We start from the raw sequence: 27,257 nt of genomic DNA on the forward strand, positions 1-27,257 counted from the left end.
AATTACTGAACACATGTTGTAACGTTACTGTAGAATTACTGAGTAATTAGACAACCAGTACATAGTTTTTGTTCTTTTCTAGGTGTGTAATCAAAATTACTGAACAATGTTGTAAAATTACCAAGTTATTACTGTAAAATCACTGAGTAACTAGACTCACGAGGAAGCGGATCATGGATCTATCGCGCGTAGGTCTTAAGTCGGTCGGGCACGCTGGTGGGTGCGCGGGCTGGGTGTGAGCTAGGACGAGGTGACGAGAGGGGCGGAGGGAGGTTGGTCTTAGTGAAGTTTTAGAGTCAATGGTTTTAAGGACCAAACAACCAAAACCTTTGGAGAAGCTTATCCACTACACCTGCTCCATAATCTTGGTGTGTGTGTCATTGTTATCACCGGTCGATCGATCACCATGTCCTCCAGCATCTCTATTTGACTTGGTCAACACGATGTACTCCTCCATATATACATTTGTTTATTGATATCCTCAAGTATCAACCACCCACAATCAGTCTTTCTGCTGTTGAATAATTAGACAAATTCCAAATTAAATTCCGAATATAAATCATGACCAAATCAGAAGAACTGAAATAAAAGCCAAATCAGATGATGCGTACTGATTAGACTTACTGATTGTTGGCGCGCGCCAGGATCAGATGGGTTGACGAGGTCAGCAGATCACGAGCAGTCGCGTGAAGACGCTTCCCAAAAACCTTATTCGCCCTCTCCCGGTGCAGGATCTAGAAGACGAAGGGTTCCGGAGACCTGCTCTCCTGATCGCAGATGCACCTCTGCGGTCGGGACGAAGGGAACTAAAAGGCGGCTCAGCTATGAAGAGAGGCGAAAGCGAACTGGGATCTGGGATGATATGGAGGCTGGCTGCCGGGCTCCTTTTATAGGGTCGAGTCCGCGACCCCCGTGCTTATCCGCCCACGAAAATCTCGCAATCAGTTGAGATTTTGTAGGAATCGGTTAGGATAAGCGTAACAGCCAAGAAACCAAAAAATCAAACGGCAAAAGGTAGCCGCGCCCCCGCAAGGCGAGGGGCCGGATTTCGGCGGACCATTCACGCGCATGTCGTGCGCCCGCGCCCTTCGCCCCGCCCCGCCCCGCCCCGCCCCGGCCCGGCCCGGCCAGGCCAGGCGAGGCGAGCGAGCGCGCGCGCGCGTGTGGCTCTCCACACTCTCTCCTCTCATCCATGACTTGGTGAGTGAGTGTGGCTTCCATATTTAAGTTAGCTCTACTCCACAAGAGCTAGCAATATGGTGCTATTGGTTCCACCTATCCCTTTGCCATCCACTTATATGGGCTTTTGAGATTTTTCTGGGATTTATTTGAATAACTTAATTGGGCCAAGCCCATAAATCCTAACAATCCCCCACCAGATCTCAAATGCCCATCTGCAGTTTTCGCCACTGTTCACTACTGTTTAATATACTAGTTTTTCAGCAGAGACTGTTAAGTTGAACTTCCGCCTAGAACTCCAAGTTACACCAACCCACAACTTGGACAATGGACTATGCCTTGAATTGCAAGTTTTGCGTGAATGGGTTTCACTTGAAGTCATGACCAGTACTTGGCTACCAGTAGTCCCCTTCTCGGGTGGAGCATATACGTCGTACTCCAAGGTCTCTTCATGAGTTTACTAGAGATCACCCAGATCTCATAGACTGCGACGTTAGACAGTCTAACTCATATAGGTGTGTTCTTTCAAAGAATGTTCTGCAGGACAACATCTTCGCTAATACAAGCCAACAGAACACATTAAGGCACAAAGCCAACCTGCCTTACAGCATTTGAGAGTATTGCATCTTTACTTAGAGAGGGTCAAAGGCTACTCTCCTCAGTTCACCAATGGCTTGTTCTTCCCAGGACCTAATTCACGGGATCTCCGATCACATAGACTGGGTTTCCACCATGGCAACTTTATTCGGGTCTCATACCCATCTCTCTCGATGCGATTTCTATCACATTACGTGGTAGTCCCTTGGTAAAAGGATCTGCCAGATTCTTATCTGTTGAAATATAAGTCACACTTATAACTCCGGAGTTTCTCAACTTTCTGACAGACTTCAATCGTCTTTTGACATGTCTTGATGACTTTCCATTATCCTTAGAACTCGTCACTTTAGCAATCACTGTCTGATTGTCACAGTTCATAAGGATAGCTGGTATTGGTTTCTCAACCACCGGCAAGTCCATCAAGAGTTCACGCAACCATTCTGCCTCAACGGTTGCTGTGTCAAGTGCAGCTAGCTCGGCTTCCATGGTTGACCTCGTCAAAATGGTCTGCTTGCATGACCTCCATGATACCGCACCTCCACCAATAGTAAAGACATAACCACTGGTGGCATAAAGCTCGTCTGCATCAGATATCCAGTTCGAATCACTATATCCTTCAAGTACTGCATGCTGACCAGAATAGTGAATTCCATAACTCATTGTACCTTGCAGGTAGCGCATAACCCGCTCAAGTGCATGCCAATGATCAGTCCCGGGGTTTGACATGAACCTACTCAATTTGCTCACAGCAAACGAGATATCGGGCCTTGTTGCCCCAGCAAGATACATGAGTGAACCGACAATCTGAGAGTATCTCAATTGGTCTAAACCAATTCTCTTGTTCTTTCGCAGTGTCACACTGGGATCATAAGGTGTTGAAGAAGGTTTGCACTCAGAGAAGCCAAATCGCTTCAAAACCTTTTCAACATAGTGAGATTGCGAGAGAGTAATCCCACCATCTGCCTTAATCAGCTTGATGTTTAGAATCACATCAGCTTCTCCCAGATCTTTCATATCAAAACTCTTTGATAGAAAAGACTTGACTTCATTGATCACATCAATGTTTGTGCCAAATATCAATATATCATCAACATATAAGCACAAAATAACTCCTTCGCCCCCACCACAGCGATAATATACACACTTGTCTGCCTCATTAATGGCAAAGCCTGCAGACGTTAGAGTAGTGTCAAACTTCTCATGCCACTGCTTTGGTGCTTGCTTCAGACCATACAAAGATTTCAATAACTTGCACACCTTGCTTTCTTGACCCTTTACTACAAATCCATCAGGCTGTTCCATATAGATTTCCTCGTCCAGCTCTCCATTAAGAAAAGCTGTCTTTACATCCATCTGATGAACAAGGAGACCATACGAGGCAGCCAAAGAAAGTAGTACTCGAATAGTGGTCATTCTAGCAACAGGTGAGTAAGTATCAAAGAAGTCTTCTCCTTCTTTCTGAGTATAGCCTTTAGCCACAAGCCTAGCCTTGTACTTTTCAATTGTACCATCAGGCTTGAGCTTCTTTTTAAACACCCACTTACAACCTACAGGTTTGCATCCATAGGGTCGATCAGTGATTTCCCACGTACCATTTGAAAGAATAGAGTCCATCTCATTATGAACTGCTTCTTTCCAATCATCTGCATCTGGAGATGCAAATGCTTCTGCAATGGTAGTAGGAGTATCGTCCACAAGGTACACAATGAAATCATTACCAAAGGATTTTTCAACCCTTTGTCTCTTGCTCCTTTTAGGAGCATCATTGTCATCCTCCTCTAGGACAATTTCATGTGGCTGTTCAAAACTCTCAATAGGTGTATTATGTTCAGGAATTATCTCAGAAGAGTATCTAGAATTGCTATGAATGTCTTTCATTGGAAATATATGCTCAAAGAAAGTAGCATCACGTGATTCCATAATAGTATCAACATACACATCAGGAACTTCAGATTTAACTACTAAAAATCTATATGCTATGCTACACGAAGCATATCCAAGAAAGACACAATCCACTGTCCTTGGACCAAGCTTGCGCTTTTTATTAATTGGTACATTGACTTTCGCCATGCACCCCCAAGTGCGCAAGTATGAAAGTGATGGTTTTCTCCCAACCCACTTCTCATAAGGGGTTTTCTCTTCTTTGCCCATAGGAATTCTATTCAGAACATGACATGAAGTCAGGACTGCCTCCCCCCACCATGCCTTAGATAAACCACAAGTGTCTAACATGGCATTCACCAGGTCAGTCAACGTACGGTTTTTCCTTTCAGCAATCCCGTTTGACTCGGGTGAATAGGGAGGAGTCCTCTCATGAATAATGCCATGTTCTGCACAGAAATCATCAAAGACTTTGGGAAAGAACTCGCCACCACGATCTGATCTAAGACGTTTGATCTTTCTCTCTAGTTGGTTTTCAACCTCAGCCTTATAGATTTTAAAGTAGTCTAAAGCCTCATCTTTAGTTTTTAGCAAGTATACATAGCAAAATCTAGACGCATCATCAATCAATGTCATGAAGTATCTCTTACCACCTTTTGTCAACACACCATTCATCTCACAAAGATCAGAATGTATGAGTTCTAGTGGTGCCAGGTGTCTCTCCTCAGCAGCCTTATGAGGCTTTCGAGGTTGCTTCGACTGCACACAACTATGGCACTTAGAACCTTTGACTATGGTGATATTCGGAATTAAACTCATGGTTGCAAGCCGAGACATAGAGCCAAAATTAATATGACACAAACGAGAATGCCAAATACTCGCAAGATCATCAACATTAGCACAAATATGGTTCACAGACTTATTATTGAAATCTAACAAAGAAAAGCGGAACAAGCCTCCGCAATCATAGCCTTTACCAATAAATTGTCCAGACTTGGACACAACTAATTTATTGGACTCTAAAACTACCTTGAACCCATCTCTACATAGAAGGGTTCCGCTAACGAGATTCTTGTGTATAGAAGGGACATGATGCACGTTCTTCAGCTGCACGATCTTTCCCGAAGTAAACTTCAGATCCACCGTGCCAGTGCCATGAACAGAAGCATGTGACCCATTCCCCATTAGCACGGAAGAATCCCGGGCGCCCTGATAAGAAGAGAACAAGTTGATGTCAGAACACACATGAACATTAGCACCAGTATCAAGCCACCAGCTAGGTGATTGAAATACTGAGAAGATGAAAGGTAAATTACCATACCCTTTGTCTTCCTCATTGCTAGCGACCACTGTGTTGACATTGCCCTTTTTGCCACGGCGATCCGCTCGATCGGGACAATCCTTGGCAAAATGACCCGCCTCGCCACATGCGAAACATGTCAATTCAGCCTTGTTCTTCTTCTTCTTGAAGTTGGTAGTTTTGTTGGGCTTGTTAGATTTTGGCTTTCCTTTGCCCTTGTTGTGGTTCTTCTGAACCATGTTGGCGCTGGAGTGGCCCTCGCCTCCTTTAGATCCCGTGTCCTTAGCCCGAGCTTTCTCCTCAACATCCAGAGACGCTATCAGATTTTCAACTGATATCTCCTGTCTCTTATGTTTCAGAGCTGTGGCGAAGTTCCTCCATGTAGAAGGCAACTTTGCAATAATGCATCCGGCCACAAATCGGTCAGGAAGGACTATCTTAAGGTGGTCGAGCTCCTTGGCTATACACTGTATTTCATGAGCTTGCTCTACAATAGAGCGATTATCAACCATCTTATAATCATGAAAGCTCTCCATGATATACAGGTCACTGCCAGCATCTGATGCACCATACTTAGTAGTAAGTGCATCCCACAACTGTTTCCCGTCTGTGTACTGCATATTCGTATCAACCAGACGGTCAACAAGGGCGCTAAGAACGGCTCCCGTGAACATAGTATTGGCATGGTCGTACTCTTTCTCCTGTTCAGGAGTCAGTGGACCCTCAGGTCTGCCTTTACTAACATGGAAGACATTCATAGCAGTAAGCCAGAGCGTGGCCTTGACTTGCCATCTCTTAAAGTGCATACCATTAAACTTTTCTGGCTTCAGCGCGTCGGCAAAAGCAGCCATAGAAAAACTAGGAAATTGTCTACAATAAGGTTTTTGGATTGTTGAATAATTAGACAAATTCCAAATTAAATTCCGAATATAAATCATGACCAAATCAGAAGAACTGAAATAAAAGCCAAATCAGATGATGCGTACTGATTAGACTTACTGATTGTTGGCGCGCGCCAGGATCAGATGGGTTGACGAGGTCAGCAGATCACGAGCAGTCGCGTGAAGACGCTTCCCAAAAACCTTATTCGCCCTCTCCCGGTGCAGGATCTAGAAGACGAAGGGTTCCGGAGACCTGCTCTCCTGATCGCAGATGCACCTCTGCGGTCGGGACGAAGGGAACTAAAAGGCGGCTCAGCTATGAAGAGAGGCGAAAGCGAACTGGGATCTGGGATGATATGGAGGCTGGCTGCCGGGCTCCTTTTATAGGGTCGAGTCCGCGACCCCCGTGCTTATCCGCCCACGAAAATCTCGCAATCAGTTGAGATTTTGTAGGAATCGGTTAGGATAAGCGTAACAGCCAAGAAACCAAAAAATCAAACGGCAAAAGGTAGCCGCGCCCCCGCAAGGCGAGGGGCCGGATTTCGGCGGACCATTCACGCGCATGTCGTGCGCCCGCGCCCGCGCCCGCGCCCCGCCCCGCCCCGCCCCGCCCCGCCGCGCCCCCGCAAGGCGAGGGGCCGGATTTCGGCGGACCATTCACGCGCATGTCGTGCGCCCGCGGCCAGGCCAGGCGAGGCGAGCGAGCGCGCGCGCGCGTGTGGCTCTCCACACTCTCTCCTCTCATCCATGACTTGGTGAGTGAGTGTGGCTTCCATATTTAAGTTAGCTCTACTCCACAAGAGCTAGCAATATGGTGCTATTGGTTCCACCTATCCCTTTGCCATCCACTTATATGGGCTTTTGAGATTTTTCTGGGATTTATTTGAATAACTTAATTGGGCCAAGCCCATAAATCCTAACATCTGCCATCTTGGTCCAAACCTCACAATTGTCCGTCAACATGACAAGTTTCTACCTGATCTTCCCTATGGGCATCGATCGTTTCTATGCTCTATATATACATATACACACCAACGCAACCAAATTGCCCGCACGCTCACGCAATTGCTAGTCTCCAAACTCAACCAAAGCCGATCATCTTACGATAATCACTCGTCATAACTTGACACAGAAGGGCACATATCAACCATGTTTTCGCAGAGAAAAATATACATTGTAGTTAAATATCTATAAACGATTACATCCAAATTACGTTTATACACCGAATGTAAAAAATAATAATTAAAAAGTGTTCTAATAATAGTCTCCTCTGATATACTTCTTGAGCTGTTTTACTTCTTGGTGCTGCTGGTCCACGATTGTTCTAACAACATCACCGATGGATATCATTCCAACTACCTTGTCGTCGAAAACAGGAACATGCCTGATACGCTTGTCTGTTAATAGAAGAAAAAAGAGAGAACAACATACGAAGCTGTGAGGTTTCATGTAGCCTTCAGAAACGACACATTTATTTAAATCCACGAGCTGCAGAAACGGTCCATTACCTGTCATAACCTCCATTGCACGCAGAATATTGGTACGACCGGACACCGTGATCACCTTGTCCTGCAACGATAAGGGAAAACGGTGAGGACTACGAGATGGGTTGTTCAGTTAGCCTGATTTCTTGCATAGGGTCTACGTCTTATTCACCTCTTCTGTCATGATATCCTCTACCCTTGTTTGCTGTGAAGGTCGCCCTGGCAAGAGGATCTTTCTGGCAAAATCTGCAGCAGAGTATATCCAGTCTGAGCATTTTATTTGGTAGAGGAACGAACTGTCTTTTGTAACGGCTGCTGGCCTTAGCTAGCTAGCCTACCTCTCTCGGTCACAATTCCTGCGAGCTGGTTCATGTCCCCCGACTTGAGAACCACGAGAGCTCCAACGTTGTGTGCCGCCATCTACAGTGTCAGCCACACCGCCATCAATACCGTGGTAGTGGTAGTGGGGGAAGAAGAAGAAGAAGAAGAAGAAGAAGAAGAAGAAGAAGAAGAAGAAGAAGAAGAAGAAGAAGAAGAAGAAGAAGAAGAAGAAGAAGAAGAGAAGCAAAGCGAATGGAACGGCGCTTTACGTGCTGCACCGCTTCGTGCACCAGATGGGCGGTGCTGCACCAGTAGACCGCTCCGGCCTCGGCCTCCCCCTTGGCCCTGAGAATCTCGTTGACGGTGATGTTCTCGAGCCCCATGTGCGGTATGATCACGGCTGGCGACTCGCTCTGTATGCGCGAGATCAGGGTGGCCCAGGAGAAGATCCCCTTGTTCATGTTCATGTGCTGCAGGACCGCGTGCCTCAGCTGCCTCCCGTGGAGCCGCAGCGCCTTCGTGATCCCTTGCATGCTGTGTTTAATTTGGTTGGTCTGCACTGGAGTTTCGCTAGATACATACATACATACATTGGCAAGGGGAAACTAATTATGAGTCGAACGAACTTCACGTACGTACCTGGATGGAAGAACTGATGATCGGCAAATGCTTCGGTGCTGCTGCGATCCTAGCTCGATTGAGTTCTCCGATCCGCCGCTGAAGCTTGCGATGGGGGGATCCGCCTCTTATGATGCGAGTTTTTCTCTCCTAGACGGCGGGCAAGGATCGGTTCCTGCCGTTGCCATTTCGAGGGAAGAAAGGAATCTCGGGTGATAGATTACAGCCAGGTTCAGGTGGCTGCTCGAATGTGGTTTCCTCCGTTGCAGAGGTTGCTTCCTCTGCTCACTTCCGTTCCGTGCACACGGAGAGGAAGAAGCTAGCAAGATCTCGTACCTCAAACGGAAAACAAATGGCACCAAGGTTTCCTTCACAGCCGACTCCATTTCGTCAGCTTTGTGTTTTCTCGTCCAGTTTTTTTTTTTTTTTTGGGTTCATTATCTACTGCAAGTTCGTTGTCTGTGTGCTGAATTCTTCGTTATATGAATGACAGTCGTCAAAATCGTTTTTCTAATTCCCTCTCCTTACACCCTTCGAAGGTGGCCACGATCTCAGATAGATTATCCTAAAATCCCCTCCGGTATCTTGCTTCTAAATAAGGCCTAACCGGCTAGGGCATTTTTCTTAAGCCGCGCTAAAAAAATCGAGAAGAGTTGCTTAACCAAACTATTGAAGACTCTCTTTTATATTTTCCAACTCGTGACTTTTAGGATATAGTAGTGTTATTTTTGCAAACCATGCAATTCCCTGACTAATTTGCGGCTCAACAAATAAAAGTCCGTTCACTGCATCGCTTATTATTGACTTGTCAAGCAAGTGCACTACTGCAGCAGAGAGCGTCTCCTGTAGCTCACCATGACTTCACCTTTGGGCCTCATGGAGATCATGTTCTCCGTCTCCGGGAAGGGAGAAAGCAGCCGGAGCTCGAAGTTCCTGAGGAGATGGCTCAGTATCACTTTGATCTGCAGGTAGGCGTAGCCCTCGCCCATGCAGGCATGCTTCCCGGCGCCGAAGGAGGTGTAGGCGAGGTCGCCGCCGACCCTGTCCTCCTCCCTCCAGGCGGCGAAGCGATCCGGGTCGAACACATCAGGGTCCCTGTAGATGCCCTGGAGCAGATTATTCACCACCAGCGGGCTCGCCAGCATGCGCCCCTCGGGGACCTCGTACTCGGAGCCGTCCTGAGTGCGCACGGTGAACGGCCTGCGCGCGCGGCGGAGGATCATTGGGGTCACCGGGTGCAGCCGCAGCGCCTCCTTGACGCTGCGGTGGAGGACGTCCATCCGGAGCAGGACGTCGTAGTCGATGGCTGCAGCGTCGTTCTGATCGTTCCTCTGCAGCAGCCTCTGCTCCTCAGTGGCTGCGTGCAGCCACTCTGTGTGGCGGAGCAGGCGCGCCGCGGTCCAGGTCGTGACCGTTGCGCTGGTGTGATGGCCGGCGAAGAGCAGCGCCACGAGCAGGCCGGTGACCTCCGCCTCGGTCGTGCCGCGCCCGTCTCTGTACCTGGAGTCTAGCAGGCCCTGCAGCATGTCGTGGTCGCGGTCGCCGTCGTCCCCGGCGCCGCGGCCGGATGAGCATGAGCTCTTGCGCAGCCTGGCGATCCCGGAGAATATCTCCTCGAGCCTGGCGCGCGCTCGGTCGCGGCGGCGGTGAGCCGGGGTCGGCAGGTACGGGAAGAAAAGGCTCACTAGGTGCAGGCCGCCGATAAGCTCGCGGAGGAGCGAGGACACCTCGTCGTGCATGTGATCCCGAACCTCCTTCCCCAGCAGGCACCGGCTCGCAATCAGCAAGAGAACGTCCTCAACCTGTTGCTTCAGATCGACCGTGCCGGACTGCCCCCACCTGGCGAAGTACTCCTCCACCTCGCGGACCATGAGACGGGCATGGCTCCTGAGCTTGGCCGGCCTCAAAGTGTCGGCGAAGAACCTGTGCTGCTCGTTGCGCGTGTCGTTGTCGACGTCATAGCCGACCCCTTTGCCAAAGATGGGGACGGTGACCTTGTAGACGTCGCCGATGCTGATCTCCGACTCGGCGGCATGGAAGAAGTGGGCGGACACCTCGGGGCCCACCAGGAACGTCACCTTCACTCCCAAGGAGCTCAGCGTGAACACGCTGCCGAGCTTCAAGTACTGGTCGCAGATCACGCCTTGCAAGCTCCTGGTGAGGATGGCAGGCAGGACGCCGAGGAGAGGAGCGCCCTCCGCCACCGGCGGCTCTCGGCGCTTGGGAGGGGCGAAGACGGTTCTTCCCATCTGCTTGGTGGCAGCCAGAATCAGGACGGAGAGGATAGGGAGCACGGCGATCGCCATCGCCGCCAACCACGTGTGCGCAATCGTTGCTGTATGATGATGATGATCTTCCATGGCGCAATCAGCTGGGCCTGCGCTGCGCGTACGTACTGCTGCTCCAACAAAACAAAGAGGAATCAGTGTCGATGACATCCAGGAACGAGAGAAGATATATGTAGGGTGTTTGGTTTGAGGAATGAGCTAGTTCATCATCTTCTCACTCCTCACTATTTTTATTTGGTTTGTGGAATGGAATGAGTTGATCCATCACCACCTCATTCCTCATAGTTAGTTAGTTAGTACTAATATGAGGAATGAGGTCATCCCACCAAATTTGAGGAATGAACCTATGATGCACCACCTCAATTTGGATGTAGTGATTCCTTAAACCAAACACCCCCATGATGATTTAATCGATCTTGGGTAAACACAGTACGCTGTAGTGAATTAGTACCAGATCGAGAAGTTGAGCACACCTGCAGGCTGCAGGTAGAGAATTCCAATCTTTTTCGTCCTCGCTTGTGAGAGCCCTCGAGTGCTTGCTTGAGAGCCCGTGGATTCAAAAAGGACCGAGTGGGATTAGAACGGTGTGACTTCTAGGATCGGACCGGATTGGACTGAGCTGAAACAAATCAATGTGGGTTGGGATTGGAGTGGGTCATGAGCTTAATGGCCCTATGATTGGGGCCAGATGTTGATCTATTATCGGTCGATATAAATAGAGCCCATTCGAAAGGATTTGGAAGCTCAAACGTCGATTTTGTTTATTTATCAATTCATATATTCTAAATTTTAGGACACTTTATATTTTCTATATCACTAGCTTATATAAATTTAGATATATGCTATTGTGTGTTTGAATGCACTAGATCTAATAGTTAGCTGATAAAATTAGCTCAAAACATCTAAACAGTTTAGTTATTAGCTACTTTTAGCAAATTAGCTAACAGTTAGTTAGCTAATTCCACAAGCAATTTTATAGCCAACTAACTATTAGCTCTAGTGCATTCAAACACCTCCTATATATAGATAACAACAACAAAATAATTCATTGAAAATACAAACTAACCTATAATTTAGAATGATGTAGGTACCCCTTTGTTATTTTTTATCTATCACGTGTCGCGTTTTAGTTGAAAATGAATCAGTCGACGATAAATATTCGAGAACAGACATAGTAATAAATAAACTAGCACAACCTAACTAACCCACTACCACCTTGTCCTTTCTTAATAACACCAATATAAGATCCATAGTCCATATGTCCTTTGTCCCTCTTTTTTCTAAACCTAACATAGACAATGACGCTGAGACATGCACACTCGTCCTACTGCTAAGTAATGAACACCATCAAATTTAAAAATAATTCTTAAAAAATACTATAGCAACATAACTTTAGTGGAAAGCCTCAGTTTGTTTAATGTGCATATGCTCTATCAAATCACACTAACACGTATGGATTAATTAAAGAGACATATCATTATTCAAACAAGGCTTTAGCGGATAGGCTTGATCATGAGAAACCTGCCACTCGATTCGTTTGAACATAAAGTGGTACTTGAGTAAAAACAATCTCAACGTTTAGTCAAGTTTGTATAAAACACATCAACATATATATGATACCAGAAGAAATGCCAATGGGTTTGCAATAAACATTATTTTCAAGTGTCACCTCATCAACGTTTTGGTTATTGGTAAAAATTTGTGAGATGTTGAGGGTGATAATATATGTGAGGTATGCTTTTTATATAATTGGTTGTGCATTAATATTTTATCGAATAATTTTTATGCGACGCATTGCGTGTCATATGAAAAAAAAATAAGGTAAAAGTGTGCATAAGTGGAGGTTCGAATGTTGATTGTTGGCTCCACCAATCCACACTCATCGAACCAACACAAATATATATTTTATGTTTTATCAAAACAAAGTCTATGCGTGTGATATATAAAGAAACCCGAAGCAATATACGGATAACTGACTAGCATGTTGTATATATATTTGTAATCCATTGTCTGTGAGACCCTAACCGCCTAATTGGATTTAAGTTTTCATATGCGCCTTTCTTGTTGCTAGATTAACTATCATGACGAGGTTAATCGGATGAAAAAAAGGAAGCGACACGTTGCTACGGTTACAAGGTTTATGAGTTAGTTAAAAAATTGAAAGCTGGAATGTGAGTGTGAAAGTTTGCACTAATAAAAGAAAATGAAGTGTTTACCTTCACGGCTTCACCTAACAAAAAACCAGGCGTTCCATTACATGCGTGCGTGCGTGCGTACGTGTCCACCGGCAGAAGAATATCCGTGAAGCCAGCGCCGCATCTTGGTCCTGACCCCTCACTATCCACCCGTGTCATTTGGAGAGCACTACTAGTTTTGTAGCGCATCACGACAAGGAGTAGTGGGCCGCCTGTTGGGATCTCGGCCTTTCGGTGGATCCAAAGTATCCAACGCAAAAGCGCTGTGGATGCAGAGCAAACAAACGAAGGAACACGAGAGGAAGCATTGGATCGGTGATGCGATGCGAGCGAACATCTCGCAGCAGCACAGCACAGCAGCTTGTACACCGGGAGAAACAGGCTTTCGATTTGGCCCCAGGAGAAACCTACCTGCTTGAGTGGCGAGTGCAGTACATGAACGGCGGCCGGCACGGCAACACGACGAGCGTTGCACACACCTGACTACCTGCCCAGCGGGTGGTTCGCCCAGCAATGTGGTTTTGGTGTCTGGGGAGCACCGCATCCAGGTTTTTTTTTGGTGGTACTATTATTTGGTGATGATTGTGACGGATTGGAGTGCCACATGCAAAAAAAAAAAAAAACAGCTGTGGCGTGTGGGTTGCATACTGCATCTGTACCAGCAGCACACCAAACACGTTAGTTCTGTTCTGACAGTGAGGAGGAGTTGGACCATTATTTACCCGTTACGTTACATATGACTTGTTGCTTTGGTAAAAGAAACAAGTTGCGTTGGAAGAGCAGGACTGATGGGCCTTTTATATATTGGTGGTGATGTCGAAGACCGATAATCATTTGTGTCCAAAATGGGAAAACATATACGTATACACACCCACTGAGATGTGAGATCACCCACACGACATCTGTTTAGCTTTCTGCCCTCAGACGATCGCGACTCGCGACGCAAAAATAAAAATAAAAAAAATAATGATATGATAATTGAGCTGGCTGGCTGGAGACTTGTCTCGACGGATATATTAAGAGAGATCAAATAATACAGTCACAGTGGTCTACAATAATAAGCTCATGGTTAAACAACATGTGAATGCTCCACACTTATGCATAGTTTACTAGGCCACGAAGCCACAGCACATCACTAATAGGAGAATAATTCGGTCATTCACGCTCGTATAAATAAAAAACAAAATAACTTGCACAAGAACTAAAACAACAAGCCAGTAACAGCTCACACAATTATTTTACTGAGCCATTCTATAAAAAACATATTACTTTTATAGCTCGACGTGTGATGCATGCATGTGCTACAATTTACTATATGTTAACTGAACCAACTGACGTGATATATATATATATATATATATATATATATATATATATATATATATATATATATATATATATATATATATATATATATATATATATATATATATATATATATATATATATATAGATTGTATATTAGCAGCCCTGGGCTTCCTTTAGTTATTGGAAGCCCAGGCCAGACAGTGCAATCCGGTCGAGCCGGACCAGGTCCAGACGTCTATAAAAGAAAATCCGTAGTGCTAGGGATCAGTTTTTACGCCCCATCTCGATTCATTAGAGACGGTTGCCAGGCCGACGGTGGCGGCCCCCGATCCAGAGGGCGAGCGGCGGCGGCAGCGCCCTTATGCGGTGGCGGCGGTTTCAGGCCGGCGGTGGCGGCCCCCGATCTAGAGGGCGAGCGGCGGCGGCGCCCTTGTGCGGTGGCGGCGATTCCCAGGCCGGTGGCCGCAACTCCATTACCTCGACGCGCGGTGGCGGAGGTTTCTCGATCCGCAGCGAGGCCCTTGTGCAGGCAAGCGGCGGCGTCCCCGAAGCCCCGAGGAGGCGGCACTTCCAAGGCCGGCGAGCAAGCGACGCCCGTCGACGTGCGAGTAGCGACGGCGACGCATGAGGCGCGATGTTCGAGCGAGCGACGTCACGGAAGGGGCGAGATGCGCGCAGCGATGATCGCGCGTGACATCCTCTGATCCAGCGCATTTTTCTTTTCGTTTATTGTGTTTTATGCCTACCACATGTATTATTTACGCTAAAAACTGTATGTTTTTATGCTTTAACACAGAGTTCGTATATCAGTTTACTGCATGCAATGGAAACTCCCAAGATTTGAAAGGAAATTCCTTGATTTATGCTGTTCTTAATTTGCGCGCATGCAATGGAAACTTCCACGATTTTGCCATAATTTTTGGATCTGTATAAAAATAGAAACCGCATGCATGCGGCTACCATGTTTTTCGGATCTGTCATAAAAATAGGATCGTAATAACAACCTACTAAAGCTATCAACATCTAATTGACTCGGTATTTACGCTTATAATTGAGGGATTTTATGCTCAAAACTTAAGGTTTTTACGCTCCACCCGGAGATGCGTCCACCAGTGAACAACATGCCAGATTTTTTACGCAGTGTAAGGAATTGCATAAATACCTACACCGTGTAGTATAATTTGTTTCAGTATACATCATAAACTAGTTCTAATGTGTTTAGTTGCATGGCTGTTGGAGGGATCCTATATTTATGAAGGAAATAAAACATTAAATGTGATTTTTTGTTTCTATGCATGCAATTCATTTCCTTTCATTGCATATTCTTTCCATCATAAATTCGTGTGCATGCAGCCTGTAGCAGATTTTTACGCAGTATACCGAATTGCATAATTATCTACACAGTGTAGCATATTTAGTATCAGTATATAGCATAAAATGGTCATTACGAGTTTTAGTTGCATGTCTGTTTCAGCGATCCTAAATTTATGGAGGAAATAAAGCATTTAAAATAGAAACCGCCACACATATCTTTCCTAAATTTACACGCATGCAAGGGAACGTGATTGACTCATGCATGCATTTTGCCATAATTTTAGGATCTGTATAACCGCATGCATGCGGCTGCCATGTTTTTCGGATCTGCCATAAAAATAGGATCGTAATAACAACCTACTAGAGCTATCAACCTCTCACATTGGCTCGGTATATACGCTTATAATTGAGGGATTTTATGCTCAAAACTTAAGGTTGTTACGCTCCAACCCGGAGGTGCGTCCACCAGTGAACAACATGCCAGATTTTTTACGCAGTGTAACGAATTGCATAAATACCTACACCATGTAGTATAATTTGTATCAGTATATATCATAAACTAGATTTAATGTGTTTTAACTGCATGGCTGTTGGAGGGATCTTATATTTATGAAGGAAATAAAACATTAAATACGATTTTTTGTTTCTATGCGTGTAATTCATTTCCTTTCATTGCACATTATTTTTATCATAAATTCGTGTGCATGCAGCTGGTAACAGATTTTTACGCAGTATATCGAATTGCATAATTATTAACACATTGTAGCATATTTAGTCTCAGTATATATCATAAAATGGTCCTTGCGCGTCTAGCTGCATGGCTGTTGCAGCGATCCTAAATTTATGGAGGAAATAAAGGATTTTAAAAACAGAAACCGCCGCACATATCTTTCCTAAATTTATGCGCATGCATTGGATCGTGTTTGACTCATGCATGCATTCCTTTTTTTGCGCTAACAGACGTGGGGCAGGTGGCGCACCCGACAGCCTGTTTGGGCGCGCTGGTTGAACCAGTTTGCAGGGGTGGTCGGCCTGGGCTTCCTTTAACTATTGGAAGCCCAGGGCTCCCGTTATACCTACCATATATATATATATATATATATATATATATATATATATATATATATATATATATATATATATATATATATATATATAACGTAGGTGACGTATATTCTTCATATATATTTTTTAAATTGCAGATACCCGTCAATTTGATACCTATGCTATGAATGAATAAATTTATGAATATCTGAACCTCATGTACTATCTACGAATAAAATTTTAAATCCGTGCCTGCATCCAACGGCTATGAAACCCGCGCATGTCGACGCCCGCGCGTGGGAAAGATTATCACCACCAAGTACCAACACACAACACGTTTCAGGGCTCGCATTGGCCGCGGTCGGCGGCATAGGAAGAAGAAAAAACTGCCGGCTGCTGCTGCGCGGTCCACGTACGCGGCATGCAGTGGCGCACCATGTGCCCGTGTCACACACACGTTATGGGTTTGTCTGTTGCGGCAAATTACCGTGCAGGACGGGACGGGAGCCATCCGAATCGCATCGGCATCGCACTCGCACGGGTGCTCTCCTTACCGAAAAGACCCGTTGTCCGGCGGCCTGTGTAGTGTGCGTCCAAAGATAGTGTAGTAGGATACGTATGTACTAGTATTGTTGTTTGCATGTACTTGTCGCTAATAATCTGGGGTTTTGGGAATTTACACAAGCGTTACTGTTTAGGAGGAGTACCCTCGCCTCGGTGACCGCAAGTCGCCGGCGGACAAGCGATTCTGACACCGCGCGGACGGCGAGAAGGACAGAGGTGACTGGACGACCGACCCCCCTGGCCCCACCACGTCGACCCAAATAAAAAACGCCACCTGCACGCGGCTCCACCTACCACTCGATTCACCACACCAGTCGTCCTTCCTTCTCATTCCCCAAGCCAAACCCCCGGGCTCCATCGAACCAAACCTATTTGAATCGCCAAAGCCGGTGGCGGTGGGTCTCACTCTCACAGCCCTCCGCTCCTCGTCCTCACCCCTGCTTCGCTTGCCTAGCCTTCCGTCGTCCCCTGCTGTCAGTCCCCGAAGACGGCGGCGCCGCCGGCCATGGAGGACCCCCTCGCCACGGCGCCGCCACCGCGCCGGCCCCACCGGGAGCGGCGGCACCGGCGGAAGGCGTCGGACGCCGCCGCGGCCGCGCTGGCGGCGCAGGCGGCGTCCTCCTACGGCGACGTCTTCGGCGGGCCCCCGCGGTTCGCGCCGCCTCCTGCGGCGTTCGCCGCGGGGGCGGGGACTGCGCCGGCGGACTACGCCGAGGTGTTCGGCGGAGTCGCGGCCTCCTGCTCCATCCCCTACCTCGACCTGCCGCCCGCCGTTGCCAGCGGAGTCGGCGCCGGCGGGTACGGCGAGATCTTCGGCCGCTTCGACTTCGGGGAGTTTGCGGTGCCGTACGAGGACATGCTTTCTGGTGCAGAGTCTCTGGTGGAGGAGATCGCGTCACCAAGTGGGAGCTCAAGGTACGAACTCTGCTCCCGTTTCAGGATTTCGTTTTTTTTCTTCTTCTTCCCAGCCATTGTGCCACTGTTGCCTGAGGCCCATTGTTCGGGCCAAGAATTCTGCTCCGCTTTTAGGCGAGGCCTTATTTTTCTGGCGATTTTAGAGATAATGGGTTTAATGGGGCTAGGTTCTGCACTGTAGAGAGTTTGCTCGTCTTTACCGCACACACCGTTTTGGCGACGAAATGCTGCCTTTGCGTAACAATCTGCGCGTTGGTTCCGCTCTGCTTTTTACTATTTCGGCTGATTTGTTGTGAGTAGGATGGTGGAATGTCGTTTCCAAGCTACGTGTACTGCATTTTTTTTCTAATCCATAAAGGTTATTGTGTTTGGTGAAGTGCTATATTTCGTCACGCGTTCAATACTCACGATTGAAGGGGCTATATCTGTATATATATGGAGTTCTTTTAGGAAATCCTTTTTCGCATAAAAATATTGCCTTCGGGTTGAAGTGCTGTCTTTTTTCTTCTCCACTTTCGAGTTGTTTTAAAATCGAAGAATTAGCGAAATGCCTGTGAAATCTTGAATTTTACTTATGAAATTTATGTAATCGTGTGTTTTCATGACTCTTTATTTCTGTGTTGACTAGATATGTGTCATGATGACGACATATAAGGGCATGTACAGTGGAGAGACACCAAAACGGTTCTCCAAGCACAGGAGACAACTAAGAGACTATTGTACAATGGATTGTCTATAAACGTAGTCTATTAATAAATACAGAATTAAATGTATTTGTATAGCATCAGATCGATAGAACAGACGACAAATTCGTACAGTGGGAAGTGAGGCGTCTGTTGCTACTTGATTTACGAGCCAGAGACGTCTCTTCACGGAGAGACAGCTCTAAGATTTTTTTGCAAATAACCCCCTTAAACACCTTAAGAGACTCCACATTAAACACCACTGTACATGCCCTAATTATGAATTCTGATCCTAGGTCCCCAAAACATGTCGTAGTAACATACTAACATTTCACCTAAAAGTGTACTCCCGTAATGCAATGGGGCACTGACTCAAACCCTGCTTCCCTCCTAAGTTCAACTACATAATCCCTTTAGCTACTTTCATATTTTTTAATTCATTGTTTTGTAGTTCTTTTCTGTGTCTTTTCAGGGAATTCTTAGCTGTGTAAAGTGGGCTGACCTTTTGATGTCATTGACAAGAGTGAATGCACATGCCATGTTTTATTGCTTCTGATTTATGCTCATTACTTCCATATCTACAGATCATCAACTAGAAAAGAATCGGTCCGATTGGATACTGAGCCATCTGTACCCTATCAACAAGTTCCAGATGCTGGTTCTGGCAGGCACTCTGATGACGAGCAATTTCATGCAGTCTCCTTTCCTCCAGATGGCGAGCAAACGTTCACTATGTCATATAACAAGATCACCCGGGGAAGGCCAGATGATCTTGTTGAAATGACCGCTTGCATAGTAGAACCTTCAATTAGCTATGTGGTTGACTCTTGCAATTTGTCAAATGATTTAGAAATGGATTATGTCCCAGTAATGGACAGTGGCACAAATGCTAATGTTGTGAAAGAAAAGATGAACCTACCAAACATTGCAGATTCCGGCCTGGAGTGTGCTGATAGTGCTTATGTGGTTGATCATCAGCAACATATCCCAACATGCCCTCCCATCTCTGAAAATATTTGCCAGGATGAAAACTACAACAAGAGGTCTAGCACACATTCAGTGTCAAGCGAGGAAGCACCTTCCCCTGACTATCCATTCTTAAGGGTATCCAACATCAACCTTCCAGCAGCACCCATCAAAGTACAACCACCACCGATGCCCCCATCTAAATTGCTTAATAAAAAGGGAAGCAACGAAAATGGAGATTCTGATGTCAATCCTAACTCAGTTGCTGCTGCTGCTGCTATGAAGGAAGCAATGCAATTTGCTGAAGCCAGATTAAAAGCTGCAAAAGAATTGATGGAGATAAAAGGTGTCAGCTCTAAATTCCGTAAGCGGCCAGTTCATCACAAAAGCACAAAATCAACTGAAATTAAGGAATACAATGCACCTGAAAAAGCACATCTATTTGAAGAAAAGCTGGATATGAGAAGATTGGTAAAAGAGGAAAATCAAAGCAATGATATAGCTTTGCTGGATAAAAACACGGGCAGTGTTGCACTTGAGCACAGTGATCATGACAAAAAAGGGATTATATCACCAGGGAAGCCTAAGGAGATGATGCAAAACGACAGTGAACTAGAACAATTAGGAGAGTGGACATCAGATGCTGATTTTTATGAATTGGTTAGCAATGATCAGAAATGCAGAACTAATGGAGCTGAATGCAGAGACAATGGTCTGATGACAAATTCCTTAGCCAAGCTTGACCGGTCTGAGAATGAAAAATTAGGAGGCTTTGCAGGTGAGTCAAAAAGGTCTAGGAAATTGTGGGATTGTAACAACAGAACATGTCTGCGGACTGAACATGTAAATCAGGGAAAAGATGGTATAGGTTCATTGGAGGTTGAACAAAAGAATACTAGGTCTCCAGAAGTTACAGAACATGTAAATCAGCAAAAAGATGCTATAGATTCTGTGGAAACTGAACAAAAGACTCCTAGGTCACCTGAAGTTTCTCCTTGTAATGAAAGGGTGACGTATGAAGAGCCAACCAAAGGAAATAATGATCTGATGACAAATTCTTCCACCAAGCTCGACCAGTCTGTGAAAGTAAAGGAAGGGGGTTTTGCAGGTGAGCCAAAAAGGTTTAGAAAATTGTGGGGCAGTAACAGTACAACAGTTCTGAGAACAGTGCATGTAAATCAGGAAAAAGATGCTATAGCTTTCGTGGAGGCTGAAGAAAAGGCACCTAGGTTTTCGGAAGTTCCTCCTTGTGATGAAAGGGTGGCATCCCAAGAGGCAACTGATTCCCGTTTAGAACAATGTCTAGGGGTGGGGAATTCTCTAGGTCACGAAAATGGTGCACAATTTGAGACTTCATGCGTGAATAATTTACCTTCAGAGGTCCATGCAGACCCAGAAATCTCCAGTTCATTTTCGGAATGTTGTTCATCAGGAAGTCATGCCAATGGTAATGAAAATCATTCTGAAAGCACAGCTCAGGAAACTGCATTTGTAGGGAACTCTAGCCAAAATGTCAACAATAAAGAGGAACTTGAGCTTCCGTGCATTGATGGGTTGCCTTGTACTTCAGCAAGGAATCAGATTTTGCAGGAACATTTTAATGTTATTAATGCTGATGAAAACAAGGAAATTGAAGTGAAAATATCAAAATTAGAAGGGTCTTCCAAATCTTATTTGAATTTTGAGGAAGAAAAGTTACCCAGTTTTGTTGATGAATCATGCCTACAGAACAAAAATGAAAGAGAAAATGAAGTAAATTCAGAATCACCCATCCATGAAAAGATGACAAAGTTCGGGTTTGAGGACAAAGGTGATGCATATGAAGATTTTCAAGAGGGAGATATGGATCAGGTTGCTGGATCTGCTGAAGAGGAAGGTTATGTTACTTCAGGAAGTGGTATTGCTAATGAAAGCGAATATGAAGAAGCAGAAGATGATATATTTGTAGGAGACATGGAATCAAATGTAAGAACATGTGGTAGTTTTGACAAAGATCCATATCAGCGCCAAGAATCACAAGGATCATGGGGACCCCAAGATTTGGATAATAGAATGGACAAAATCAGTGATACAATATCTCATGGAAAGGAAAGGGAGACTAAAGAATCCTTGCTGGAGAATGTTGAAAAGACAGCGGCAGAAGAAGTACTAAACCATGACTGCAGGGAAGGGCAGAAATCCATGGAAACCGTTGACTACATATGGCCCAAATATGTATGTGCAGAATTTAATGTAAGTAGTGACAAAGATGGTAATGTGTTTGATTCTGCTGATGAACTTATCAGCGACAATGGCAGTGATTATGCCATGAACATGAGCACAATGTCAAATAATCTGCAAGCTTCATTTTCAGAAGCATGCAGTAGCATTCAACATCTTTCTCAAAAACCTCAGTCTATTTCTGCTGAGAAGGCTGATGAAAGCACTCCTGTTCTTGGAAATCTTGAAGTGGACTGCGGAGAAGCAGGTAGAAAAATTCCAAGTGAAAATTGTGAAGTCTCAGAAGAAGGGCAAAATATTGGAATCGAAATGGAAGAAAGAAAAAGAGAAGACAATATATCAAATATAAGGTTCATGGATCAGCAACCATTTTACTTGGACAGTGACATTAGACCTAAGGCTGCAGAAGGTACTGCATCAGAAACTATTCTAAAATCCAGAGAAGAGGATCTTAATGTTCAGAGAACTAAAGTGAGGAATGACATAAAAGAGGCTGAAGGAGAACTCGAGAAGGAGGTAAAAGTTGTTGAAGAGAAAGAAAAAGAATGCAAAATGGGAAAAGAGAAGGAACAAGATAAAGAGAGACAAAGAAGAGAGTTGGAAGAACAGAAGGAACGGGAAATGGAGCGAGCAAAAGATAGGCTTGCTGTTCAGAGAGCTACAAGAGAAGCACATGAAAGGGCATTCGCCGAGGTTCGAGCTAAGGCTGAAAGAATAGCATTAGAAAGGATCACCTCAGCACGTCAAAGAGCATCCGCAGAAGCCCACGAGAAAGAAGAGAAGGCAACCGCTCAAGCAGCTCTGGAGCAGGCTTCAAGGGAAGCTAGAATGAAAGCAGAACGTGCAGCCGTTGAGAGAGCAACTGCTGAAGCTCGGGAGAGGGCAATTGAAAAGGCAAAAGCTGCTGCAGATGCAAAGGAGCGAATTGGGAAGTTCAGGTCCTCTTTCAAGGATAGTTTTAAGGCACCTAATCAGGTAGCTGATGTCATTATGCATGCATTTTTTTGTTGCATACACAAAATAAACACTGTTCTAATCCGCATTCTTGACACAGGACAATCAACATGAGGCATCATCTCAGAAGACGGCTTATAATAAGCATGGAAAAAGCATGGATTCTTGTGTTGAAGGTATTGCTAGAAGTATATCCTACTGCAAAATAGTTCAAGTATTTGTCTGTGCAATTTTCTGTAATATTTCTATAGTGTTATCTTATTTGAAACATGGGACTTGACTTGCTCTGGTCATGTTCCCTATTTATAGTAGTCGAGGTTGAGTCAGCTCTACGACATAAAGCAAAATTGGAAAGGCACCAACGCACAGCTGAGCGAGCGGTATACTTCAATGCTATTGCTATGTTGCATTCTACTTGTTTGTTTGCCTAGCCTGTGGCAGTCCTCATCATTACCAATTTTCAGGCGAAAGCCCTTGCTGAAAAGAATATGCGGGATATGCTGGTGCAGAGGGAGCATGCTGAGAAACATGTAAGATAGTTGGTCATCAGGAAAGAAAAACATATTCCTCTGTTTCTAAATAACATTTGTTATCCATGAACTTTTTACTTTTGGATACAGAGACTGGCTGAATTTCTTGATCCTGAAGTCAAGAGATGGTCAAATGGAAAAGAAGGAAATCTGCGAGCATTGCTGTCCACATTGCAATATGTACGTGTTTTGGCTTATATGACTTCTATTTGAACCATGTACATCTTGGTTACTGTAGGACTTCCACTGGTTCTTATCAGAAACTTATGCCCATCATTAGATTGCCAATAAATAATACTCCTAATCATGGGTGCTCCAGTTAAAAAATGGATCGTATGTAAATTCATTTCAGACAGCGCAAGAAATGGTTAGCTACTATACACCAGGTTTACCACATTGTGTATAATATATATTTTTTGTTCATGTTAATATCGTTCAAGAGTGTCAAGCATAAACATAAATAGTTTGTAAGGAAAAAAAAATCAAGCACCATGCGTTAGGTCATGTCTCCCACTAATTTATTACTTATGTTTATGCCATCTTATCTGTTTTGAGAATTTTCTTAGCATGCATATTTTTTTATTTCAGTATGCATGCATAATCCAATTCGTTGGAGGTTCACTCTTGATATAGTTTTGGAGAAAATAACTCCATGAGCTCTTTCTTGAGTTCACTTAGCTCAATTCTGCATTATCATTTGACTCGACCTGCGGGGGTAAGACCGCCCCCACGGTATTATGTTAAGAAGAAAACCTTCTCACGCAGGTCGAGAAAACCCCCGAACCCCTGCCCCACCCATACACAGCGGCATCGTAGCCCATGTGAGAACGACCGCGACCGGGGCTGAGCTTTAGACCTGTGCTTTGGCGTGGGACAGACGAGGAGATTTTTTAACCACAGTCTGAAAATTCGCTCCCACAGGGAGTCAAACCTAAGACCTGAGGAGTACTACTTAAACCATCTACCAACTCTAGAGGCCCTTTCTCTGAATTTGACTTCGAATCAGACACCAGTCCAATCATGCATTTTTTCTTCTTCTGGGCAGATACTTGGTTCAGACAGTGGCTGGCAGGCAGTTCCCCTCACAGACCTTATCACAGCTGCTGGTGTCAAGAAGGCATACAGGAAGGCAACCCTTTGTGTCCATCCAGATAAAGTGCAGCAAAGAGGTGCTACAATCAGACAGAAATACATTTGTGAGAAGGTGTTTGATCTTCTTAAGGTGTGTTCTTTGGTCATCTTGCTTTATAAATTAGTTACTTATCTACAGTTGCTTAAGTTTCAATATTTTTGTTGGTATGGCTGCTGCTATACTCCCAAGTTCTGTTAGCCTCAGTCACCTCTGGGAGACTGGGACTATGTTGATGTTTCTGCATTGCTGTGGTGCTTCACAGATCCTTATTATAATGCAAGCATTCGACTTTTCCTTTCGAATGGAGCACCATATTCTGCATTCATACCCAGCTATCCATATTCTCTGTTCCAGACATGGATATCTGTTAGATGGACCTATATATGGGGAATATGCATTACGGTCTCATTGCTGGCCTATTGCTGTTTCATTCCCTTCATGTTCATTTCTGAATGTGTAAGATATGTGTTCATTTGGATATAACAATACAACTATCATAGTCAAATTAGTGTGAATAATAAGACATGTCATACAAAGGCTTACTTGCCAGCAGGCTTTCAAGGACATTCATTTTATGATTGACAAAAAGCCTACTCATGCAAAGTGTATCATGTCCCAAAACTGGCTGCATCAAAGAAAATACAAAAATAACACCGAATCAATACTGAATTAGTAATCTGTACGAACCTGGCATCCGTGAGAGACTGGTAACAGATCTAGTAATACTGCGTTTTAAAATGCTTGCTCATTCTAAATTGTGAGTACGTCTCTGGCCACGCCTTTCGTAAAATCTTTGGAAGTATGCCTGTTGCTAATGACTAGCGAAAGCAAGTCTTGTGTTGATAATTTGATAACTGTCTTTCCGAATATATCAAGTTACTTGTTGCGATAAAGGGAGGCTAACTTTTTCACTCGTGATCGATTGTGCAGGAGGCTTGGAATAAGTACAATTCTGAAGAGCGCTAGTGGGATAGGTGGTTCTTTATCAATTGTTTACGGGGGACAGGATATTGGCTAGGTATCTCTGTAGCATTTGCCATACTGATTATTTTTTACATTGGTGAAAATATGCAGCTGTAGAGGGCATCTTCTGGTCATTTTTTATCCATATCAATGCAATAGTAGAGCATATGTTGTCTCTTATCTAGCATCCCCAAGTTTACCTTTGCTAGACTTTAGTTGTGCACCTTTTGCGTTACTTTGACCATTCCTAGCAAAGTTTGCCTACGTTTGGCGATCAACTTGAAGTAGTTGAATTTATATTTTCTTTCTGTGGCTGAGTGACTCGCAGTTGCGGGGGCCTTCTATTCGAACTAGTAGCTGCAATATGCTCACGGAGAATTTGTACCATTTGTATTAAAGAATATCATGTGTTATGTTACTAGTTGGAGCTAAAAAGAAACTTAAATTAACTACGGTTGGTTAGTTAGCTTGGTAATAACTAGTTGAAGATTTGACAAAAAAAATAATTCATTCGTTAGCTCTCCTATTTTGATGTACTAGAGTTAATTTTAGCTATTATTTTTGCTAGCTAACAATTAGCTCTTGTATCAAACATGTCCTTTAGGGGTTAGTGTTGGAATCTTCTATATAAGGCCTTGTTAGGTTATTCCAATTCTATGTGGATTGGAGTGTATTGGGATGAATTGAGATGAATTTTGACTTGTTATGGATTTAAATCGACTTAATATCATTTAATCCACATGGATTAACGGCGAAACGAACAAGTCCAACGTTTGCTCTCAATCTATATGTATTGGGTGGGATTAAGGCTAGTTTGTTTCGCCGTTAATCCATGTGGATTAGGTGGTATTGAGTCGGTTTAAATCCATAACAAGTTAAAATTAATCTCAATCCATTCCAATACAGTTCAATCCACATAGAATTGGAATAAGCGAATAAGGGCTTAAGTGGGTTTTGATCCCGAACAAGTCAAAAAAATTTATATTTTTTCAATTTCATTTAATCCACACGAGATAAGAATAACCGAACAAGTCCTAAATATAAATAAATGGGGATATGGGAAAAGATAAACCAAGGCAAGTTTTCTTTCATAAATATGAGGAAAGGTGGGTTCGAACCCATGACCTGGTGGCTCAGCGAGAATTCCCACCACTGTATCAAACATATTCTTTACATAGAAATTGTTTCTTAGACAAATAGTTATTGTATAAGAAGTTTTGTTTGATCTAGAACATCTTTTTTGAGTTGCCGCAAAAACGATAACGACCATATCAGGTACAATCGCACATATTTAGTATAATCATGCAACCAAAACATAAACATTGAGGTGTGATGACCTATTTTAAAAATAGCCTTGAGATGTGTAAGTTTTTTTAAGTATTTTTAAAAAGTCCTTTGCACCTCTATCTTTGTGTTTTGATTGCAGAGTTACACAAATATGTACGGTTATGCCTGATATGTTTGTAAAACAGTAATTTTTTGGATATTTGCATTTGTATTATTATAGTTCTTTAAGTTTTGAAAGCTACCATTATTATCCACCTACTTGAAACCATGCCATTACAATTACAACTCATAGTAAATTGAATCCATGATATCTTGTAGGCTAGCAAAGATGTTATGTCCAATGAAGTGCATTATATTTTTATAGACAAAGATACTCCGACAACCTCTGTCTCCTTCCACCTGTTGACGAATGGACCTTGCAGGCTAGCTGTTGAATTTTTACCTAGCTCCTTCAAACTCTCTCTAATGTAGACAACCCTAGCAACCCCTCTCTCTATCTCCACCATACCTACATAGCCCCATATCTCTCTCCAATGCCCCCCTCATCGATCGCCCGTGCACAGCTAGGGCTGGACGAAAAACTCGTAGCTCGTTAACTCGCTCGGCTCGGCTCAACTCGATAGTGGCTCGACT

The 27,257-nt window shown here is 44.4% G+C and overlaps 2 protein-coding genes across 7 annotated transcripts; one reads left to right on the plus strand and one right to left on the minus strand.

The window, feature by feature from the left end:
• Window positions 1-6,961: 6,961 nt before the first annotated feature.
• Window positions 6,962-11,235, minus strand: LOC100273258 (uncharacterized). Of its 5 annotated transcripts, none has more exons than XM_035965733.1 (6): window positions 11,001-11,235; window positions 7,913-10,659; window positions 7,661-7,742; window positions 7,495-7,568; window positions 7,347-7,407; window positions 6,962-7,235 (listed from the first exon to the last, which is right to left on the minus strand). In XM_035965733.1, the coding sequence occupies exon 2, from the start codon at window positions 10,619-10,621 to the stop codon at window positions 9,083-9,085; it is 1,539 nt and encodes a 512-aa protein (XP_035821626.1). In that variant the 5' UTR covers window positions 10,622-10,659; window positions 11,001-11,235; the 3' UTR covers window positions 6,962-7,235; window positions 7,347-7,407; window positions 7,495-7,568; window positions 7,661-7,742; window positions 7,913-9,082. The 5 variants fall into 5 exon arrangements, with proteins under 5 accessions (XP_035821626.1, XP_035821625.1, XP_008675305.2 ...); XM_035965732.1 differs by having other exon boundaries at window positions 11,023-11,212; XM_008677086.4 differs by lacking the exon at window positions 11,001-11,235 and having other exon boundaries at window positions 7,125-7,235; window positions 7,913-8,197; window positions 8,283-10,758.
• Window positions 11,236-17,282: 6,047 nt separating this feature from the next.
• Window positions 17,283-25,753, plus strand: LOC103651457 (uncharacterized). Of its 2 annotated transcripts, none has more exons than XM_008677090.4 (8): window positions 17,283-17,889; window positions 19,157-22,733; window positions 22,813-22,888; window positions 23,025-23,092; window positions 23,177-23,242; window positions 23,333-23,422; window positions 24,288-24,464; window positions 25,305-25,645. In XM_008677090.4, the coding sequence occupies exons 1-8, from the start codon at window positions 17,480-17,482 to the stop codon at window positions 25,338-25,340; spliced, it is 4,500 nt and encodes a 1,499-aa protein (XP_008675312.1). In that variant the 5' UTR covers window positions 17,283-17,479; the 3' UTR covers window positions 25,341-25,645. The 2 variants fall into 2 exon arrangements, with proteins under 2 accessions (XP_008675312.1, XP_008675311.1); XM_008677089.3 differs by having other exon boundaries at window positions 17,284-17,889; window positions 23,022-23,092; window positions 25,305-25,753.
• Window positions 25,754-27,257: the final 1,504 nt, after the last annotated feature.

The sequence above is a fragment of the Zea mays genome, chromosome 3, assembly GCF_902167145.1.
Source record: "Zea mays cultivar B73 chromosome 3, Zm-B73-REFERENCE-NAM-5.0, whole genome shotgun sequence".
Taxonomy (NCBI): Eukaryota; Viridiplantae; Streptophyta; class Magnoliopsida; order Poales; family Poaceae; genus Zea; species Zea mays.